Below are 23,427 nucleotides of genomic sequence, written 5' to 3' on the forward strand. Positions count from 1 at the left end.
GGGAGACGAAAACTGGGCGAATGACGTGCGGGTGTACCTGATTCCAGATGTGACAAGATCCAGCAAGGAGCTGCCCTCAGCGATCAAGAAACTGCGGGAGTTTGAGGAGAGCTGCATGCAGTACGAGAGACAAATGGGCAAAGAGCGGCGGAATGCTGAAGGTGAGTTGCCGCGCTTTGCGTCATCCCCATGTGTGCATCGGCTGCCGGACCTCTGGGCGACATGTGAGGAGGTCGGAACTGACGTACGTCTACATCTACATCTGCATCAGTACTCCGCAAGCCACCTGATGGTGTGTGGTGGAGGGTATTTGTGATACTACTAACTGACGCATCCTTGCCTGTTCCAATCGCGAATGGTGCTTGGGAGGGATGATTGCCGGTCGGTAAGCTTCTGATTTAGCTCTAGCTTCTCGAATTTTCTCGTCGTGGTCGTCTTGCGAGATATGTGTGGGAGGAAGTAATATGTTGTCCTACTCTGCTAAGAAAGAATTCTATCGAAATTTCAATAGTAAACCTCTCCCCCGCGGAGTGGCCGCGCGGTTTGAAGCAGCATGTCACGGATTGCGCGGTCCCTCCCACCGGAGGTTCCAGTCCTCCCTCGGGCATGGGTGTGTGTGTTGTTCTTAGCATACGTTAGTTTAAGTAGTAAGTCTAGGGACCGATGACCTCAGCAGTTTGGTCCCTCAGGAATTCACACACATTTGAACGTTTAGTAAACATCTCGCTGATGCACAACGCCTCCCTCGTAGTCTCTGCCGCTGGGGATTTTTCAGCATCTCTGTAACGCTCTTGCGCCGACTAAACGAGCCCGTGATGAAAAGTGTCGCTCTTCTTTGGATCTTCTCTATCTCATCTATCAGTCCTACCTGCTATGGGCCCCATAATTATGAACAATACTCAAGAATCGGTCGAACTAGTCTTTTTTTTTTTTTTTTTTTTTTTTTTTTTTTTTTGCAAGCCACTTCTTTCCTGAATGAGTTACATTTCCCAGTCTGGCATCTGCTTTTCCCACTATTTGTTTCGGGTGGTCACTGTACTCAAGATCGTTCTGGGTAGTTTATCCTAGATATTTCATGGCAGATACTGTTTCCAGCAGCCTGTCATCAACAGAGTATTTGTACAATAGTCGATTTCTTATCCTACGTATATGTGCAGTATGTTACATCTATTTACGTTCAGGGTCAATTGCTACTGCCTGCGCCACTAATTAATCTTCTGTGGATCATTCTGCAAGTCGATACTGACCTCTAGCGTTGATACTTTCTTACAGACAACCGTATCACTGCGAATAGTCTTAAAGGGCTTTGGACGCTTTGTAGTATATCATTTACATACATTGGAAACACTAACGGTCCTGTCACTCTTCCTTGGGGTACCACAGATTTTGTCCCGTTAAAAGCGGCGTGTTCAGTCCTATATGCAATAAAGTCTTGAATCCAGACGCAAATCTTCTCTGATGCTCGGTAAGCTCGTACATTTTTTTTTTCACTGAACGGCAGTGTGGGACATTGTGAAATGCCTTCCTGAAGTCAAGGAATACGGGATTCGTGCCAATCAAAAGACTACAGAAGCGCCCCATCTCCCAGCTAGCTCGTCTGCTCTACCTCCCAGGCAATTCTAACCAAAGTTAATACTATTATTTTCTCTGCTGGAGAAGCAGCCAATCTCTGACTCGTAAATTTCCGAACAGGGAGGGGAAGACGTGCTTCCGAATTGTTTCCCCACAGCCACTTTAGGCAATGTGTTTTCAGAGTTTTCGTTTGGGTCTGAAATGAATAACACATTTATCACAGAGATCATTACCTTGACGGGCCAAACGCTGCAGCATGTCCAACCAGGGGCTCGGCTAAACTAAGAGAATTACTTTTGTGTCCCAACATGACCATTTCTGAGCCGCCACAAATGTTGCGTTTCGTCCTAAAATTCTTCTGCAGGCCTGAGGTTAACCAAAAACCAGCCAGGCAGAGGGACGACGCCCTCTGTTGGCTTTGTTTACAGTGTCCGGTCCAAGGAGAGCTCGTAAACTCGCAGGTCTTATGGACGCCAGCTCTTTACACAAAAGGCGTTTGCGATACTGTCAAAACGTCTTGGGCGGGCTGCCTTTTTTCTCTCTTTTGGTCTGACCTGCTGTGGCAAGAAATGCCTAACACATAGATCCAGGTAGGCGGTTTTTCGCCGCTTCAGCCGACAACATTGTCTGCAAATTGGTGCGAGAAATTCTTGGCACCAGCATTCTGTCCCCGGTAAATGCTTTGAGATGTTCCTCTCCCTAATAGCTGCACGTGGCTTCCAAGCCCCGAATTGTCCACTGCAAGATTTACTCTTAAATAACCAGACCGCCTGCTTGTTCACAACTCCAGAAAATACTATTCGAAAGAGAGCTACCATAAAGATCTCGCATGCATTAACAAAGTACAGGCTGCCATTAATGCCTGCTCATGTCGATAACTTCCTGTCGTTACACAGAAAATGTCTGGCGTGTAATAAAAGCATTAAAGAATAGCTCTGAATATGAAAATAAGTGACAGAGTGACTTGCGCTGTCTCAATTTTTATAGAGGAGATTTGCATTCACCAAAAGATCATGATTCTTCAGCATACAAGAGGCTGGTGTGATCGATATAGGTCTATAGTTGTGTGCATATGTCCTAGGTCCGTGCTTGAAAACAGGAATAATCAGAGCTCTTTCCCAGACGCTAGGTACCGATCGTTGCACCAGCGAATTACGTTAAACTGCGGATGGGGGGTGAGTCCTTTCGCAAAATCTTTATAGAATTAACAGGTATCTCATCTGGTACTGATGCCTTTCAACTACTAAGCAATTGTTGTTGCTTCTCTATTCCGTGATCCGTTATCTCAATATCTGCACAATAAACCCAGGTTAGGTGTGGGGCGGCGGTGGGGTGGGTGGACTGCTGTGGCCTGTTGTGAGGTTGTGAACCACTGAGGGCTACGGCAAGACGAAGCCACTCCGTCGTTCCTAGGTCCCCGGTTCAAACACAAAATTCACAAGGTTCGAGTGAGTTTCTCATACAACTCAGCCTCATTTGTCTCAATTACAGACACTGTCATTATTTCACACACTGAATAGTTTGCACAATATTTGGCCTTCTCTCTGTCATAATAGCACACAACAATGCAGTGACTGAAGCAATATCGGTAGTTTCATCTGTCAAAATGGAGTATTTTATTTTTTGAAGGTTGGAAATAAGATCCTTATTATGAGGAGGTGCAACAGAGTTTCTTATAACAAACGTACTTTTGTTCATTTTCATAACAAAATTTTGTGCTGTCTTGGAATCAGGAAACTCACTTTTTAACCAAGCTAACAACTGGTATTAAAAGGAATATCATGAGCAGCTAGGAACGGGACAATATTTTAAGCTTCCAGAATGAGATTTTCACTCTGCAGCGGAGTGTGCGCTGATATGAAACTTCCTGGCAGATTAAAACTGTGTGCCGGACCGAGACTCGAACTCCGGATCTTTGCCTTTCGCGGGCAAGTGTTCTACCAACTGAGCCACCCAAGCACGACTCACACCCCGTCCTCACAGCTGTACTTCTGCCAGTACCTCGTCTCCTACCTTCCAAACTTTACAGAAGCTCTCCTGCGAACCTTGCAGAACTAGCACTCCTGAAAGAAAGGATATTGCGGAGACATGGCTTAGCCTGGGGGATGTTTCCAGAATGAGATTTTAAGCTTGGCTCCCGTACCTAGTTTTACCAGCGTTGTAGTGCCTTTAGACAAAAACTTTGTAAAAGTTGTGCATGATTTTTCTGTGATACCACTCATTTTATTAATATGCTTTCTTGAGTGCATGTGTTTCTTTCATACAGTTAGAACAGCTACTATAGAATCATTACAGCATTTGGATTTTGACTTACAGCAATTATTAGGGTCCCTGGTTATCCATGAACGAAATACTGGATCCACCTCCCATGCAGTGCGTTATTGTTGAAACCTGTGGCGAGGTTTCTCACTTTTGGCAACTCACGTCTTTGCATCTTTTTCTTTGGCGTAGAAACACCGCACATTTCTTCATCACTACTGGACATTACATCCGCTTAACAAATTACATAAATTAACACAAAGTGCTAAAATTATATGTTGTTTGATAAGGTGTGGTACCTACCAAAGTAGAGCACGAAGAGCTGAGAATGATTTTTAAACAGCCCGCAGCATAGCTGCCGGTATAACTACGAGAATTAAAGAGAAAATATACACTAAAGGAAGCACCTAGATGAAATTCGTTGTTAATTAAATATGTAAGTGTAGTGTTGGCAGAAGAGCCAACACTGTTTTTCTAGAGGAGGCCGAAATGCACGCGTTTAATTACACGCTGACTGGCGTGAGGTCTGGAACAGGACAATATCTTGAGAATTGCAAATGAAGTAAGTAGTTGATATAATACTTAACTTTAATCCACAATTGTAGAACATCTCTCTTGATGATACATGCTTTACATAAAAAAATCAATTGAATACGGCGCCTTGCTAGGTCGTAGCAAATGTAGCTGAAGGCTATGCTAACTATCGTCTCGGCAAATGAGAGCGTATCGGTCAGTGATCCATCTCTGGCAAAGTAGACTGTACAACTGGGGCGAGTGCCAGTACGTCTCTCTAGACCTGCCGTGTGGTGGCGCTCGGTCTGCTATCACTGACAGTGGCGACACGCCGGTCCGACGTATACTAATGGACCGCGGCCGATTTAAAGGCTACCACCTAGCAAGTGTGGTGTCTGGCGGTGACACCACATTCCTCCCCCGCAAATCGGCGTACGGTTGTGTTATAAGGCTTCCGCCCGCCGTGGGGAGGACCCCATGTTGACGTATGCGACGAGGTGGGGAGCCTAACAACAGGCGAGGCTGTGCCACCCGCACCCAGCCATTCGGTCCGAGGGGAGCTAGGATACGCCTGAAAACCTAGTCCAGGGTGCACGTCAACATGCGGTGTATGCGGCCGTAGAGAGACAGGAGGGGCCGAAGATTCGACCTCCATCGGGGCGGGGCAGCCGACGGGCGAAGACGACGTCTGGTCCGGAGCGGGCAAGAGGTCCATGTCGGAGGACAGCTGGTCACGGGAAGCGATCGGCGGCGCGTGACCCAGGGAGGCGCGTGGCGGCTGCAGCGAAGCGTCCACTACGGGTGTCGCCGGCGGGAGAACAGGCGGCGGCGGCGGCGGCGGCGCGTAGCCATGGGGCAAAATGGAAGGCAGCGTCGGTAACACCTGGGGATGAGGCGAGCCAGTAGATGGGTCCCCAGGGCGCTGACCGGACGGCACCGTCGCTGAAAGCAGACGGGGAGCGGCAGAACCCGTGCGACGACAGAGGCGCAGCTGGTTGAGATGCCGACGCACCTCACCAGAGGCCCCCAAAACCAGATACATAGCGCGGCCGAGGCAGCGAAGAATGCGCCCTGCGAGCCAACGCCGTGAACCTCGATAGTTGGGATAGTATACAACGTCGCCAGGAGCAAAAACAGGTGGCGGCCGCTGCACAGGAACCTGATGCTGCGGATGTAGCAAAGACATCAAAGTTCGATGATGACGACCGTGGAGCAACTCAGCCGGCGAGCGACCATCTCGGGGCTGAGAGCGATACGAAGACAAAAAGAGCAACAACGCGTCCTCCCGAGAATGCGACTCTTTGAACTTCAACATCTGTGACTTGAAAGTCCGGACCAATCGTTCAGCGGGACCGTTTGACTGAGGCGAAAACGGCGCGGATGTCAGATGTTGAATACCATTGGCCTTGCAGAATGACTGAAATTCTGCGGACATTAATTGTGGGCCATTGTCGGAAACAATAGTCTGCGGAAGACCTTCAATGAAAAGATAGCGGATAACGCTTGGATGGCGGCTGAAGACGTCGTGGAAGACATCCTGACAACAAAAGGAAAATTACTGAAGGAATCGACAACAACCAACCATCGAGCATTCCAGAATGGACCAGCAAAATCGATGTGCAAGCGTTGCCAGGGGGAAGTGGCTTTCGGCCATGCAAAGAATTTCCGCGGCGGTGCGGATTGGTGTTCGGCACACGCCATGCAAGAAGAGCACATATTCGTAATTGCAGCATCGATTCCGAAGCAAGTACAGTGCTGACGAGCAAGTTGTTTCGTCCGCACTATACCCCAATGTCCTTGGTGGAGAAGCCGTAAGACGGTGGACTGTAACGAACGTCGGACCACGACCCGGGACTGATCATTATCAGAACGCAGCAGCAAAACACCACGATGTACAAAAAGTCTCTCCTTGTGAGCAAAAAATCGGCGAACCAACGGATCCTCGATCCGTGACTTGGACAAGGGCCATTGCGTAGCAACAAAACGCAAAACGGTAGCAAGGACAGGGTCAGCAGCTGTGGCTGCAGCTACACGACGAAAATCAATCGGAAACGATTCGACCACGTCATCGGTTTCCGCATCAATGAACATGCAAGCAAGTTCGGAAGAATCGAATGCTCTATCCTCAGCAACACGCAAACGGGACAACGCATCGGCGTTTCCGCGCTTAGCAGTGGACCGATACAAGATATCGTAGCGGTACTGCGAGAGGAAAATAGACCAGCGAATGAATTTCTGCGCTGTACGTGGAGGTACAGGCTTGTTCGGATGAAAAAGCGATGGCAAAGGTTTGTGGTCTGTAATGATGGTAAAGTGACGACCATACAAGAAATCGTGAAACTTAGTAACACCAAATACGAGAGCCAAGGCTCCTTTCTCTATCTGTGAATAATTTCGTTGCGCAGACGAGAGCAATTTGGACGCAAAGGCAATAGGGCGATCATGCGAACCATCTTTGTGCGCAAGCACAGCACCGATCCCGAAATCCGATGCATCTACCATCAACAAAAGGGGTTTCTGGGAATCAAATGGCGTAAGGCAAGTATTTGAAAGCAACGCCGATTTCAACTGGCGAAAGGTGCGTTCGCATTCCGTCGTCCAGACAAACGGAACACCTTTACGGCGTAAGCGATGAAGCGGAGCTGAAATGGAAGAGGCATTGCGCACATAGCGATGGTAGTAATTTATTTTACCCAGCACACTCTGTAGCTGCTTCAAATTCTGCGGCGATGGCAAGTCTTGTATGGCACGGAGATGATCGGGACTGGGATGTATGGCTTGGGCATTGATTACATGTCCCAAATATGGTAAGTCACGAGCAAAAAACACACATTTGTCCTTCCGCAAGCGAAGACCATTTTGTCGAAAGACCTGAAATAATGTTCGGAGGTTGGCTAAATGTTCTTCTTCCGTCTTTCCGGAGATCACAATATCGTCCAGATAGTTTGCTGCAGTAGGGACCGACGCACAAACAGTTTGCAGATATTGCTGAAACAATGCAGGGGCGGATGCACACCCGAATGGCAGTCTTTTGAATCAGTACAAACCAAGATGCGTGTTAACCACCAAAACTCGCTGGGATTCTTCGTCCACTGGTATTTGCAAGTACGCATCTGCTAGGTCCAACTTCGAAAAATATTTACCCGGGCACAGTTTGTCAAAAAGATCTTCCGGGCGGGTTAAAGGAAAAGTTGCAATCACTAGTTGTGGATTCACTGTTGCCTTGAAGTCCACACAAAGTCTCAATTTTCCGGAAGGTTTTGGCAAAATTACTAAGGGTGATGCCCAGAGAGAAGCCTGCACACGTTCAATCACACCTTGTGATTCCAAATCGTGTAATGTCCTTGCGACCTCAGCACGCAATGCGTGGGGAACATTGCGCGCTCTGAAAAATTTCGGTTGCGCGTTTACTTTCAGGTCCAAATGTGCTTCATAGTTCGTAGCGCAACCAAGGCCTGCAAACTCTTCACATAGACGAGAAACACTGTCTGAAGGCACAGTCTGGTTCACTGATAGGACCTGATTGACTATAGACAAGTTAAATAACTGAAATAAATCTAAACCAAACAAGTTCACTGCAGAAGAAGAACGAAGTACGTAAAATGACACAAGTTTTGTTTGTCCCTTGTATGTGGCAAGAAGGCTGCACTGTCCTAAGACAGGGATATTCTGACCGGAATAACTATTTAACTTAACATTTGCGGCACGCAACGGAGGTGTGCCCAGTTGTTGGTACCTGTCGTGATTGATCAATGAAACTGCAGCTCCGGTATCGAGCTGGAGTGGTATCACGTTGCCATTAATGTCCAAGTCTACAAAAAGTTTATTGTCCTGCTGACGACAAGAGCGACTGTCTCGTGCAATTTGAACAGACACTGGTACAGAATCACTTTCTAATTGACGTGATTTCCGGCGACGTCGACGCACACTTTTTGTGGGACGAACACAGTCACTGTTAGAGAGAGTGGCACTGGGCGGAGGGGAAATAACTACATGAATGTCCATGGGCGAAGGTTCACGAGCCTGAGCATTCTTGGTTCGATTCCGGCGCGAAGCAAAGGGCCTGGAATGGTTTTTTGTGTCCGATCTAAGCTTTTTCTGGCAAACACTCTGAACATGTCCTTTTTTATTACAGAACAAGCAAATAGCTTGGCGTGACGGGCAAGTCTCACGCGAATGTCTGGTTGCACTCCGCGGCCATGGTTTTAGCACTGCATTTGCTTGCTGCCGCGGGACACGTGGTTGAGAGCTTGGCGGCAGCTGCGCGGATGAGCGCGAGGGCTGTTTACTGTTCCTGTTCCGTGCAGCTCGCCCGGCGGGCCGGTTAACGTGACACACAGCTGGCGAAGTTTCAAATGATTCCTGAGCAAAGTCAAGTGTGTCTTTCCTATCCAATACGTCTATCACTTGTTGAAGGGAGGGATTGACTGGTTTCAAAATTTGCTCCCGTATACGAACATCAGAAACGTTCTGTGCAATTGCATCACGCACCATAGTATCTGAATAAGGGAGTCCACATTCACACTCAAAAGCACAATCCCTAGTAAGGCCTGGAAAAGTTGCAACCCACTCCCGATTAGTTTGACCGGCTGTACGTTTTGTACGAAAGAACATATACCGTTTTGCAACTATATTGACTGATTCCTTGAAATATGCATCTAATGCAGACAAAATTTCGTCGTAGGACAGAGTTGCTATGTCGCGTCGGGGAAACAATTTCACTATCACATGGTACGTCTGGACGCCGACACATGACAATAAGTGAGGCTGCCGCTCATTACCTTGAATTCTGTAGGCAGCGAGATGGAATCCAAATTGGCGTGACCACTCCGTCCAGCTTTCCAGTGCCGCATCATACGGACGATAAGGTGGTGCAACAGCGTGTTGTGGCTGAGTTAGTGGTGGAGCGGCTGCTGCCGCATCGTTTTGCATCACACGTTGACCCTGGACGAGCTGCCCAAGGGCATCCAATAAGGCCTGCGTCTGCTGATTCTGCAAGCGATAAAATTCGGACAGTACATCTGGAGATTGTGGCGAAGCCATGACACAAATAATTTAGGCAAGAACAATTGGTACAAACGCGATTTAGCTCGTCGCCAATATGTAGTGTTGGCAGAAGAGCCAACACTGTTTTTCTAGAGGCCGAAATGCATGCGTTTAATTACACGCTGACTGGCGTGAGGTCTGGAACAGGACAATATCTTGAGAATTGCAAATGAAGTAAGTAGTTGATGTAATACTTAACTTTAATCCACAATTGTAGAACATATCTCTTGATGATACATGCTTTACATAAAAAAAAAACAATTGAATACGGCGCCTTGCTAGGTCATAGCAAATGTAGCTGAAGGCTATGCTAACTATCGTCTCGGTAAATGAGAGCGTATCGGTCAGTGATCCATCTCTGGCAAAGTAGACTGTACAACTGGGGCGAGTGCCAGTACGTCTCTCTAGACCTGCCGTGTGGTGGCGCTCGGTCTGCTATCACTGACAGTGGCGACACGCCGGTCCGACGTATACTAATGGACCGCGGCCGATTTAAAGGCTACCACCTAGCAAGTGTGGTGTCTGGCGGTGACACCACAGTAAGTATTAAGTGGAACTGTAACAACACAGCGCTAAAATGAACCTTACTGCACAATAAGGTCCCTACGAAGCGCGTGTATCGGACGACGTTCTTACGTTAAATAATATTAGCGTGAGCGTAATTCATTGTTGTGCACGTGCTTCATCATCGGTTGACAATAACCTCATAACGTATGCAGAATTGAATTGTTTCGCAATGGTATCTCGGTCAGAAAGTAAAAAACCAAAAATTATCATATTTTCGCGTATAATCCTTCACTTCAGATTATACATCGACTTGAAATTATGTTATGCTTATGATCTTTACCATACGCCGAAAACCCTGATCAAGCGGAACACTGCAGAAATCGTTACGCCAACGGGTGTGCATCTGCGTCCGCAGTACACTATTAGCCATCTCCTGCTGCGCAATTTACGTTAGTTTAGTCAGATACACTTGAGCTGCAGTGCTCATCTTTGTCACGCTAGTGTAGAAAGTGCCACGAAACCGGCTAAGTACAAAACCCTTACATTATTTACTTATATTTACGTATATAACGCGACTTTTCTCGTAAAATTTAAACGTGTTTTCTGTGACAGCTGTATCAAAATTCGAACCTGTGTCGTGATATATTGTGTATTTTCGAATGTTGAGTGCAGCGAAAATGTTATTTCCTGTTATAAAATTAGCTGTAATCCACATTTGCGCTTTATGTAATTTTAGTAGTGGAATCCTAGCTGAAAAAATTCGTTCACCCCAAATTTCAGTGTATATCTCCTTAAACGTACATTTTTCTTTTTTTCTTATTTGGATTTTCGGACGATGGTAGTGTTGTGCAGAACATATTTCGTGGGAGATCGTAATTTGTGATTTACAGTTGCTCTAGCATATTTTATAACTAACGTATGTTGTTAAATTTAGTTTTCGTTTTCGACAGCAGTGTACACTGAGGTGACAAAAGCCGTGGGATAGCGACGTGCACACATACAAAATGGTTCAAATAGCTCTGAGCACTATGGGACTCAACTTCTGAGGTCATTAGTCCCCTAGAACTTAGAACTAATTAAACCTAACTAACCTAAGGACATCACAAACATCCATGCCCGAGGCAGGATTCGAACCTGCGACCATAGCGGTCTTGCGGTTCCAGACTGCAGCGCCTTTAACCGCACGGCCACTTCGGCCGGCGTGCACACATACATATGGCGGTAGTATTACACGAGGTATAAAAGGGCAGTGCATTGGCGGAGCTGTCATTTGTACGCAGATGATTCATGTGGAAAGGTTTCTGAAGTGATTATCACCACAAGCCGGAATTAACAGACTTTGAACGTTGAATGGTGATTGGAGCTAGACGCATCACATATTCCAATTCGGAAATCGTTTGAGAATTCGATATTCCGAGATCCACAGTGTTAAGAGTGTGCCGAGGATACCGAGCCGGCCAGAGTGGCCGAGCGGTTCTAGGCGCTTCAGTCTGGAACTGGGCGACCGCTACGGTCGCAGGTTCGAATGCTGCCTCGGGCATGGATGTGTGTGATGTCCTTAGGTTAGTTAGGTTTAAGTAGTTCCAAGTTCTAGGGGACTGATGACCTCTTATGTTAAGTCCCATAGTGTTCAGAGCCATTTGAACCATTTTGAGAATAACAAATTTCAGACATTACCTCTCACACGGACAATGCAATGGCCAATGGTATTCGCTTAACGACCGACAGCAATGACGTTTGCGTAGTCGTCAGTGCTAACAGACAAGCAACACTGTGTGAAACAACCCGGAGAAATCAATGTGGGACGTAACGACGCACTTATCTGTTAGGAGAGTGTGGCGTTAATGGTCTATGGCAGCAGAGGACCGACGCGAGTGCCTTTGCTAACATCACGACATCGCCTGCAGCGTCTCTCTTCAGCTTGTGACCATATTGCTTGTACACTAGACGACTGGAAAACTGTGGCCTGGCGAGAGAGCCCAGATTTCAGTTGATAAGAGTGACACAGCAGCTCGTGTTCCTGCTGCTAAGAAGGCTAGTACACCGTTCGTTTGTTGCATATTTTTACGAGCTTCCAGCAGGAGCGACTTATTTGCTTACAGATACCTGTGTAGTTAGTGGATTGTTTTTGTAATTTCTTGCGTGCTCGAGTGCCTACTAGGTACAAGCATTTTTTTTAATGACAGTGTAGTGTACTGTACCGCCGTTGCTATCGACCCTCAGATTAGAAAGGCTCAGCGTCGTTTAGACCGTTAGTGAGAGAGCACTTCGAATTCCTGCTGCTAATAAGCTGAGTACACCGTGTTCATTTGTTGTATATATTTACGAGCTTCAAACAGGAGCGACTGCAGTAATGGATAGGAACTGTGATTGCTGTGTACAGATGCGATCTGAGTTGGCGACTCTTTGTTCACAGCTCCAGGCTGCATTGGCTTCCATCACACAGCTTGAAGCTGCCGCCAAGGGACATCACTGGCGGGGGGTCGGATGTGGGGGCGCAAGAGACATCGAGCACGTCCCACGTGTCCCCCGTTCGGTCCACTGCTGTGGCTGCCCCGGGTACTGCCTGCACTGAGGATGACCCCTCACCAGTGGTCGAGTGTGAGATCACCAAAGTCTGCCAGGCAGCAAAAGAATTTCCGAGGAGCCTATCGTAGGGCTTCCCGGTTCGTTTGACGAACAGGTTTCGGGTGTTATCTGTGGCTGACAATGTTTTTGAGCGAGATGCAGTCATCCACCCTTTTCCAGAGGAAGCTTCTTGGCCCACAATGTCTGGGCGTTCACAGAGGGTGGGTTTGCTGGTAGTTGGGAGCTCCAACATTAGGCATGTAATGGGGCCCCTTAGGAGCGTGGCTGCCAAGGAGGGGAAGGAAGCCAGTGTGCACTCCGTGTGCATACCTGGAGGAGTCATTCCGGATGTGGAAAGGCTACTTCCAGATGCCATGAAGAGTACAGGGTGCAGCCACATGCAGGTGGTGGCTCATGTAGGTACCAATGACGTATATCGCTTTGGATTGAAGAAGATTCTCTCTGGTTTTGGGCAGCTAGTGGAAATGGTGAAGACTGCCAGTCTTGCTTGCGAGATTAAGGCGGGGCTCACCATTTGCAGCATCGTCGATAGAACCGACTGTGGTCCTTTGGTGCAGAGATGAGTGGGGGGTCTGAACCAGAGGCTCAGGCAGTTCTGTGACCATGTAGGCTGCAGATTCCTTGACTTCCGCCATCGGGTGGTGGGTTTCCAGGTTCAACTTAATAGGTCAGCAGTCCACTACACACTGGAGGCGGCTACACGGGTAGAGGGGGCTGTGTGGAAGGGACTGGGCGGTTCTTTTAGGTTGGAGGGCCTCTGTCTAAAAGGGGTCACGTAAAACACAGCAAGTCAGTTGTAGATACGATCGGTATTGTAGTTGTAAGTTGTCATAGCTGCGTTGGGAAAGAACCAGAGCTCTAAGCCCTAATAGAAAGCACTAAGGCTCAAACAGTTATAGGCACAGAAAGCTGGCTAAAGCCAGAAATAAATTCAGCAGAAGTTTTTTTCTAACAACCTAACAGTGTTCAGAAAGAATAGATTAAATACAGTTGCTGGTGGAGTATTTATTGCTGTCAGAAGTAGTTTGCCTTACAGTGAAATTGAAGTAGATAGTTGCCGCGAAATAGTATGGGTAGAGGTTATACTTGACAATCGAACTAAACTATTAACTGGGTCGTTTAACCGACCCCCCGACTCAGAAGATATAGTTGCTAAACAGTTCAAAGAAAACTTGAGTCTCATTTCAAATAGGTACCCCACTCATACAGCTATAGTCGGTGGTGACTTTAATCTACCTTCGATATGCTGGAAAAATTATACGTTTAAATCCGTCAGCAGGCAAAAAACGTCATCCGAAATCGTATCGAATGCTTTCTCAGAAAATTATTTTGAACAATTAGTTCATGAGCCCACTCGAAGCGTAAATGGTTGGGAAACCGTACTTGACGTGTTAGCAACAAATAGTGAGTACCGTGACGATTACAGGGATTAGCGGCCACAAGGCAGTAGCTGCTAGGCTGAATACCGTAACTCCTACAACCGTCAAAAAGAAACGTGAAGTATATATATTTACAACACCTGATAAAAATGCTCTTAACGCCTTTTTAAGAGACAGTCTGCACTCCTTCCGATCTGATCATGTAAGCGTAGAAAAGTTGTGGAACGATTTCAAAGAGATAGTATCGACAGTAATTGAGAGATGCATACCACATAAATTAATAAGTGATGGTACTAATCCCCCATGGTATACAAAACGGGTCAGATCGTTGTTGCAGAAGCAGAAAAAAAAGCATGCCAAATTTAAAAGAACGCAGAGTCCCAAAGACTGGGAAAGTTTTGCAGAAGTTCGAAATGTGAGATACTTTCAATAATTTTTACAGCAAAACTCTGTCTCAAAATCTGGCAGCAAACCCAAAGTGATTCTGGTCATACATAAAGCACACCAGTGGCAAGACGCAAGACCTTCACTGCACAATAACAACGGTGAAGTCATTGATGACAGTGCCACTAAAGCAGAGTTATTAAACACGAATTTCCGAAACTCCTTCACCAAAGAAGACGAAGTAAATATTCCTGAATTCCAATCAAGACCAACTGTCAAGATGAGAAACATAGAAATAGATATCCTCGGTGTCGCTAAAAAAAATGGTTCAAATGGCTCTAAGCATTATGGGACTTCAACGTCTGAGGTCGTCAGTCCCCTAGACTTAGAACTACTTAAACCTAATTAACCTAAGGACATCACACACATCAGTGCCTGAGGCAGGATTCAAACCTGCGACCGTAGCAGCAGCGTGGTTCCGGACTGAAGCGCTTAGAACTGCTCGGCCACTCTGGCCGGCCTCGGTGTCGCAAAGCAGCTTAAATCACTAAATAAAAGCAAGGCTTCTGGTCCAGATTGTATACCAGTCAGAGTATGCTGACACAATAGCTCCATATTTAGCAATTGTATACAACCACTTTCTCACAGAAAGATCCGGCCGTACCTAAAAACTGGAAAATTGCTCAAGTCACACCAATACCCAAAAATGGAAGTAGGAGTAATCCCCTGAATTACAGACCCATATCACTAACGTAGATTTGCAGTAGGGTTTGGAACATATACTGTATTCGAACATTATGAAGTACCTAGAAGAAAACGATTTATTGACACGTAGTCAGCAAGAATTCAGAAAATATCGTTCTTGCGGAACACAACTAGCTCTTTATACTCATGAACTAATGAGTGCTATCGACAGGGGATGTCAAATTGATTCCATATTTTTAGATTTCTAGAAGGCTTTCGACATCGTTCCTCACAAGTGTCTTCTAACCAAACTGCGTGCCTATGGAATATCGCCTCCGTTGTGCGACTGGATTCGTGATTTCCTGTCAGAAAAGTCACAGTTCGCAGTAATAGACGGAAAGTCATCGAGTAAAATATAAATAATATACGGCGTTCCCCAAGGAAGTGTTATAGGTCCTCTATTGTTCCTGATTTATATTAACGACATAGGAGACAGTCTCAGTACCCATCTCAGATGTCTGCAGATGATACTGTCATTTACCGTCTTGTAAAGCCATCAGATGATCAAAACGAATTGCAAAATGATGTAAGTAAGACATCTGTATGGTGCGAATAGTGGCAATTGACCCTGAAGAAAGAAAAGTGTGAAGTTATTCACATGAGTACTAAAAGAAATTCACTAAATTTCGATTACGCGATAAGTCACACAAACTTGAAGACTGTAAATTCAACTAAATACTTAGGGGTTCACAATTACAAATACCCTAAATTGGAACGGTCACATAGATAATGTTGTGGGTAGAGCCAACCAAAGTCTGCAATTCATTGGCAGAACTCTTAGAAGGTGCAACAGGTCTACTAAAGAGACTGCTTACACCACACTTGTCCACCCTATTCTAGAGTACTGCTGTGCGGTGTGGGATCTGCATCAGGTGGGACTGACGGATGACAGCGAAAAAGTACTAAGAAAGACAGCTTGTTTTGTGCTATCGCGAAATAGGGGAGATAGTGCCACAGACATAATACGTGAATTGGAGTGGCAATCATTAAAATGAGGGCGTTTTTTGTTGCTACGGGATGTTGTCATGAAATTTCAAACACCAGTTTTCTCCTCCAATTGCGAAAACATTCTGTTGGCACCCACCTACATAGGGAGAAATGATCATAATGATAAAATAAGAGAAATAAGGGCTCGCGCAGAAAAATTTAAGTTCTCGTTTTCCCGCGCGCCGTTCGAAAGTGGAACGGTAGAGAGACAGCTTGAAGGTGGTTCATTGAACCCTACGCCAGGCACTTTATTGTGAATAGCAGAGTAATCACGTAGATTTAGATGTAGATGTAGAAGAGCCGATGATAGGGTTCAAGCGTGGCATAGACCTCACGAAGCCATGGTCCCACGATGTCACCAAGGGGAATTTTTTGGATGACAATGTGCCATGTCAGCAGGAGACAATTGTTTGCAATTGGTTTGAAGAAGATTCTGGACAGCTCGAGCAAATGATTCGGCCACCCATACTGCCTGATATGAATCCCACAGAACATTTGTGGGACATAGCAGAGAGCTCAGTTCATGCACGAAATCCTAAAATGCTAAAATCCTAAATGCTAAATATTTCTGCAGGGTACTTCCTACGACCTGTTGGGTCCATGTCACATCTCCTTTTTCCTCCTCTTTGTCCATTTATCCCTCCCCTCTCTCTGTCCATTTTTTCCTCCTCCCTCCCTCTGGCCATCTCCTCCCCTCTTCCCTCTCTGTGGCCATCTCTTCCTCTTTCCTTTCTCTGTTCATTTCCTCCTCTCCCCTCTCTTTGCTATACCCCCCCCCCCCAGTCTATCTCGTCCTTCCCCCTCTCTGCCTGTCTACGTCCTCCTATCCCACCCTCTCTCCACATTGTCACTCCTGCCCCAGTAGAAGGTTACTGGTTCCTACTTCCACAGAATTTCTTTCCAGGTAATAAGTGGTATGTGTACCAAGTTTGGTTAAAATCAATCCAGGGGTTTAGGAGGAGCTTTTTACCATGGCTTTGCCCACATATTTATAAACATAGTGTATCTGTATCGTAGTGATTTTTGCCCTGAATTTTCTTTTTCATGTATCTCAATGTTTATGATGTCATGTCTCCTGAGTTTTTTGTTGTACAGTGACATAATTTTGCAGGTACATTCAGTGGATACTGACTGCAAAATGTGCTGCAAAAACAGTTAGTACTATAGAAGTAATAAATTAGAACATCATGCCTGATGCAGCAGTTTTACTGCATTGACAGCAAAATGTAGTAATTTGTCAGGGTTGTGAGTGAAAAAAAAGTTTCATATAAAGATTTAAAATGTATGTGCAAAGTTTGCTGCAAGTCGCTAAGTGCTCTCATTCTCAACTGCTGGATGAATAAAATCTGGTTATTCATCCATTGTGGACTTGACTTCTTTTTCACCCCCACCCCACAGCTTTGACAGATAGGTGTTTCTTACCCTCATAACGGCTCTTTCCAGACAGTAAGTGATATGTGTACAAAGTTTGGTTGAAATTGGCCCAGTGGTTTAGGAGGAGATGTGGAATGTACATACATACATTCATTTTTATGGTATTCATGGATTTAAGCTATTTTTGTGTTTGTTAGTGACCATAGCTTCAACAAAAAAGCGTTCCATGTAGTTTCAGAGACCAGACTTTTATTGTAGGGTTTCTCTCAAGAAATCTCTTATAAGAGAAGTCTCTTTGTTGGTTGTTTATCACTTCAGTTCCTAGAGGGAACTGGTGATATGTGTAACACAACAAATTGAGAAATCACAAGACTCAGCAGCAAGCTTAGTTTAAAGTAATGTGTTTATTGTTTTGTAAAACACTGCACCAGCCACAAGGCAGCCCCAGTGTGAGAGCTGTTATCGCACACAGGATGAGTTAATTGCTGTTGGTAAGTAGCTGGAAATAGGCCTGACTATTGTTAAGCAGTGGGAAGCTGCTGCAAATAGGTGTGTTGTGATGTCTGTTGAGAGTCGTGTAGCACAAATAGAAAACGTGATTAATTACTGCCCTCTCCTGTGGATACCTCTCCTCCACAGGGAACACAGGATGTATCACCACTCATCCTCTTGACTGTGAGTTGTATGTTAGTGGTAGGTCCATGCTCACTGCATAAGGGAGACAGGGACTAGGGAGATTTTAGTGTGTTACACCTATCACCACCTATCCCCTAACTACAAGTTTGAGGTGCTGTCTTCCACTGGAACTGAAACTGAGCCAATGAGACTCACTTCACCTACTGTGAAGACTGGTGTGCTGTGTGCTGTCTCCCATATCAGGAGGAAGCAGCCAGAAAAAGATAGGGGTGTGTTAATAGTCGATATTTTGAATGTCTGATAAATAATAGTGCTCCTTAGAGAAATGGCAACAGGATTTGGAAACGATCATCAGGCACACACTGTGTGTCTAGAAGCCTCATTCAACTGAAACAAGTCGAAAGATTGAAATGTTCAGCAAAGTAGATAAGAAGACAGTAGTGTCATATCTCAGGCAGGAACTTGAAACATTTAGTTTACTGCAGGAGCATACAGATCATAAACAGTTCATGATGGGAGGGACTGTCCATAGTCTACAATCACTATAAATAAACTTGTAAAGAAAAATAGGCTACTTCATAATAGGTTAAAAATGAAGTTTAGAGCTATAGATAGAGATACTCGAGGAAACATATTTGGCTAAAGTCTTCAACAACTATTATAGCAAAATATTATCAAAAGATGTCTCATAATATTTGAAAAAAATTGTAGTCATGTGTGAACTCTGTTAGTGGGACCAATGTCCTGACACTCACGAATGAGACAGGTACTATAATAGAGGCATACAAAACAAAAACAGGGATTCATAAATGAAAATCATGGAGAATTGCCTCAATTTAATTCTAGTTGAGGGATTTCTTACATGATATACTGTGAACTATAGATGAAGGGCAACAGAAAGATTCCATATTTCTAGATTTTGGGAAAGTGTTTGACATGGTGCCCCACTGCTGGCTCTTAAAGAAGGTGGAATAGGTTCACAGATATGCAAGTGACTCGAAGACTTCTTAAATTATAGAACCCAGTATGTTGTCCTCGACAGTGAATATTCATCAGGGACAAGGGTATCATCAGGAGTGCCCCAGGGAAGTGTGATAGGATGGCTGTTTTTCTCTGTATACGTAAATGATTTGGTGGACAGGATGGTAAGCAATCTGCAGTTGTTTGCTGATGATGCTGTGATGTATGGTAAAGTGTCATCATTGAGTGACTGTGGGACAACACTAGATGACTTAGACATAATTTCTAGTTAGTGTGATGAATGGCAGCTAGCTCCAAACATAGAAAAATGTAAGTTAGTGCACATGAGCAAGAAAAACAAACCCGTAATGTTCTGATAAAGCACTAGTAGTGTCCTGCCTGACACAGTCATGTCATTTAAATATCTGGGGGTAATATTGCAAAGCAATATGAGATAGAATGAGCATGTGAGGATTGTAGAAGGAAAGGTGAATGGTGGACTTCAGTTTATTGGGAGAATTCTAGGAAAGTGTGTGCATCTGTAAAGGAGACCACATATAGGATGCTAGTGCAACTGTTCTTGAGTACTGCTCAAATGTTTGGGATCCATAACAGGTCGGATTAAAGGAAGATATCAAAGCATTTCAGAGATTTGTTACTGGTAGATTCAAACAACATGCAAGTGTTACAGACATGCATTGGGAACTCAAATGGGAATCCCTGGAGACAAGTCAAGCTACCCCAATTCTTTCCTTTCCATACACACCTGCCTTCTCAGGGCAACTGTTCATAAAGTTAGTGTTAAAATAGCTGTGGCCTTGCATGTGTGTGTACACCATGCACTTTAGAGAACCAGCATTTGAAGCTGATGCAGAATAATTCTGTTGCCTCCAACATACAATGCACGTAAGGACCACTAATATAAGATACGAGAAATCAAGACTCATATGAAGGCATATGGACAGTCAATTTTGCCTATTTATATTTGTAAATGGATTGGGAAAGAAAATGTCTAGTGGTGGTACAGGGTACCTTCCATGATGCACCATAAGGTGGACTGAGGAATATCGATGTAGATGTAGGTGTGAAATGGAATTATCACAGAGGATCAGTCATAGATCAGACCAAAGGTGCCTTACAAAACACTCATGTGGCATATCCTAGAGTATTGCCTCTTGTGTGTTGGACCTCTCACAAATGAGACTAACAAGGGATATTGAACATATATGACTAAGTTCAGTAGAAACAGCCACAGATTTGTTTGACCCATGGGAGAGCATCACAGAGTTGTTGGGAAAATGATATGGCAGATACTTGAAGACAGATGCAAACTATCTCATGAAAGCCTACCTACAAAGCTTCAAGAACTAGCTTTAATTAAGGAATCTAGAAATGTACTACTGCTGCCTACAGATGTCAGTCATAAGAACCACAAAGCATTTAAGCAATCATTCTTCCCATGAATGGAACAGGAAGAAGCCTTGATGACTGGTACAATAGGTACGCTTTGCCAAGCACTTCAGTGATTTGTGGAGTATAGATGTAGATGTAGAAGCTCAGTTTCATTAGAGCCATTGATGCTGCCTGAGTTGGCAACTCTGTGTACTAAAATTCGCACCCTGTACCATATTTAATGTAATATAAGATGCTACGGACTGTAAGACACACCTTAATTTTTAAGCATTTTTTTTTAAATAATGTTTTTACCATTATTATTATTATTAGATTACAAAGCAGGACTAAAAAAATCCTTAGTTTATAAAACTGAACTGACCTTTAAAATCCCTGAAAATTGTCATCTGGACTTCCTTCTTCTTCTTCTTCTTCTTCTTCTTCTTCTTCCTCTTTGTCATCATCATTGCCTTCTCCATATATAAGATGGTCTTCACTGCCATCGAGAGCATTACTTCTTAAAAATTTAACAATAATATTTTCTCTCACTCTAGACCATGGCTGTTTTATCCACTGCCACACTCGTTTGATTGTAGGTTTTTCAAAGCTCCCTTCAGCAAGAATTCAGGTTGAGTTTCATCAATCATCCATTTGTTCAATTCCTCTCCCATATACACTTTGAATGGTTTATTTATCAAGAGATCAAGAGGTTGCAATTATGAAGTAAGTCCTCCCAGAATAACAGCTAGCTCTGTATTTCTCTGTCTCAATTTCTTTTTCACAGAATTTTTCAAATGACTACTAAACTGATGTAGCACAAGAAGAGAACTCTTCTGCAATAAAACACCTTTCCTTCTCTCCTATACTGTTTTAATCCACAATTTCATACCAGCCTCATCCATCCAACCCATGTCATTTATCTTAACAACACTTGGCATTATTTAAAATGGTTTAGGCATTGTTTTGCACTTGAAAATGAACATTGGATTAAGTTTAGTAACATCAGCACAATATGAAAGGACAACAATGTAGTGCATTTTTTCATGTCCACTTGTTCATGGCAACAGTTCTGTTGCGCATCAAATGTCAGGAATTTTGTCCATATTCACCCTTTGGGTTAGTTTCACACTGGTATTCTCAATGCTGAATAATAAAGCAATGGAAAGATAATATTTCCTCTTTCACATGCTAAGTCCATGATGCTTCACAAACCTGTAGCACCAATCAAATCCAATCTTAAAGTCTGTTAAGTTCCACTTTTGTGCTAGCTTATGAGTGTGTATTTGAATCATTTTTGTATTAATTCCAGCGCCATTTTGATGGTGACCTTGAATCCATTACAATACATCATCTTCTAGTTTTGACCATTTTGCATTCAGTCCTGTATTTGCGCATTTAGTCTTCCCCATTTTTTTTTTTTTTTTTCAGATGTTCCTCGCAAGCTCACTAATCGAATATAGTTTTTTCCTGTTGGTAGAAGTCAAAAATGCTGCTCAGCTGCTCTGTTTTGATGTTGTTCTGCCTGAGCTATTACTTTAACTTTATAGCTCGTATCATATGAATACCTATTTTTTTCCATTACAAAACTAGCTACTTTTAGAAATGTTGTATTCTTTCCCATAATACAAATAACTTTCAATTCACATTCACTGGCATTGCAGACTGCAATGACACATCATAGACTAGGCATTGTTGTGGGTTTTTGATGGCAGATGGGAAGGAGACAGTGTTAGGAAGCTTGTAATTCCCTATAACTCTCGTTTGTTGCATCGGTGCACGCTGCTGCTGGTTGAATCCAGTGTTGCCAAATAGAGATATGTTTCCTGCAACATTGAATATATGACCATTTGTAAGACTGGTGGGAATTTTAAATCAAACACTGGACATTTTTATATTAATTTTGGGTGTAAGATGCACCTGAATTTTGGAGGTAATTCTTTGAAAAAAAAAAGTCTGTGTCTTATAGTCTGTAAAATATAGTATACCTCAAGTCATATACAAATTTAATTACATCTTTTTTAGTGTACTATATACACAGAAGTAAACTTTCATTATTTGCTATTGTTCTGGGTGTTATCATTTTAATGGCCAGTAGTGTACTTTTTGCATTACATTGTTTGAGGAGATTTTTTATGAGATGTAATGAGACTTGTGTGAACCAAGAAAACTGTAGCATTCTATTGGCAACTAGGTTGAATCATGCCCTTGGCCCATTACCACATTGAACTTGATGCAATTCCTAGATGTGTGTTGGGAGAATCTGAAATGAAGTTCTGTTTGTCAACTCCTTGAATGACTCATGCGTACAGACACTGCATGCAGTTGAATATTGCACTAAAACAATGCATTGTAATGCAACAGTTTCCATCAGTGAGCATTCAGCTATTCAGAATATTTTAGACCCTGTTCTTTTTATTCCCCATCTCGAAAACCACTTGAAAGGGCATTGTTTTTGTTCTTTAGTCTAGAACTATTTTGAAGAGGACAAACATGATGCATAAATTTGTAAAAACGTCTCTAAGAATATAGATATTTATTTTATTATCTCCTACCAAGCTTGTGTTGTAGTTAAATTGTGCAACATTAGAAATTATTTGTAGTTATTATGCGCATCATATAGTATATCAAGTGGATGCAAAAGAAATAAACATAATATTTGAATGAGCACTAGAACTTATATTGTATTCTTATTGTTTCCTTTTTTTACAGTACGAAAGGTAATGAATAACATTGGAAACTTCTCATTTGATAATGATGAATGGAAGGACTTCCGCTCAAAATTTGCTGATCTTTTCTCTACATTGATAAAATATAATAGGTGAGTCTTGGATGAAACATTGATTTTATTCAACTCCATTACTCTCACAAAAGGGATATTCTTCTCTGCCTAACAACATGACCTTAAGCTTTTATATTGATTGTGCAGCTGCTGCGCTGTCTGTATCTCATAGCCCACTGCCTGACATGAAACTGCTTGCTATTTATTTATGATTGAACATAACAAAATAGAAAGTGTCTACTCAGTCTTGGTGAATAACACTACATTTTTATTTTTACTAACTTTTCTTCCAATAGGCATCTTTTT

The 23,427-nt window shown here is 43.8% G+C and overlaps 1 protein-coding gene across 1 annotated transcript in view; it reads left to right on the forward strand.

Moving 5' to 3' along the window:
- The window catches only part of LOC126483762 (membrane metallo-endopeptidase-like 1), a 302,629-nt gene that overhangs the window by 109,841 nt on the left and 169,361 nt on the right, over positions 1–23,427 (forward strand). The window contains exons 4-5 of the mRNA XM_050106909.1: positions 48–161; positions 23,052–23,160. Of these exons, the coding sequence (XP_049962866.1) occupies positions 48–161; positions 23,052–23,160 (223 nt within the window). The remainder of the gene's footprint in view (positions 1–47; positions 162–23,051; positions 23,161–23,427) is intronic.

The sequence above is a fragment of the Schistocerca serialis genome, chromosome 6, assembly GCF_023864345.2.
Source record: "Schistocerca serialis cubense isolate TAMUIC-IGC-003099 chromosome 6, iqSchSeri2.2, whole genome shotgun sequence".
NCBI classification, from domain to species: Eukaryota; Metazoa; Arthropoda; class Insecta; order Orthoptera; family Acrididae; genus Schistocerca; species Schistocerca serialis.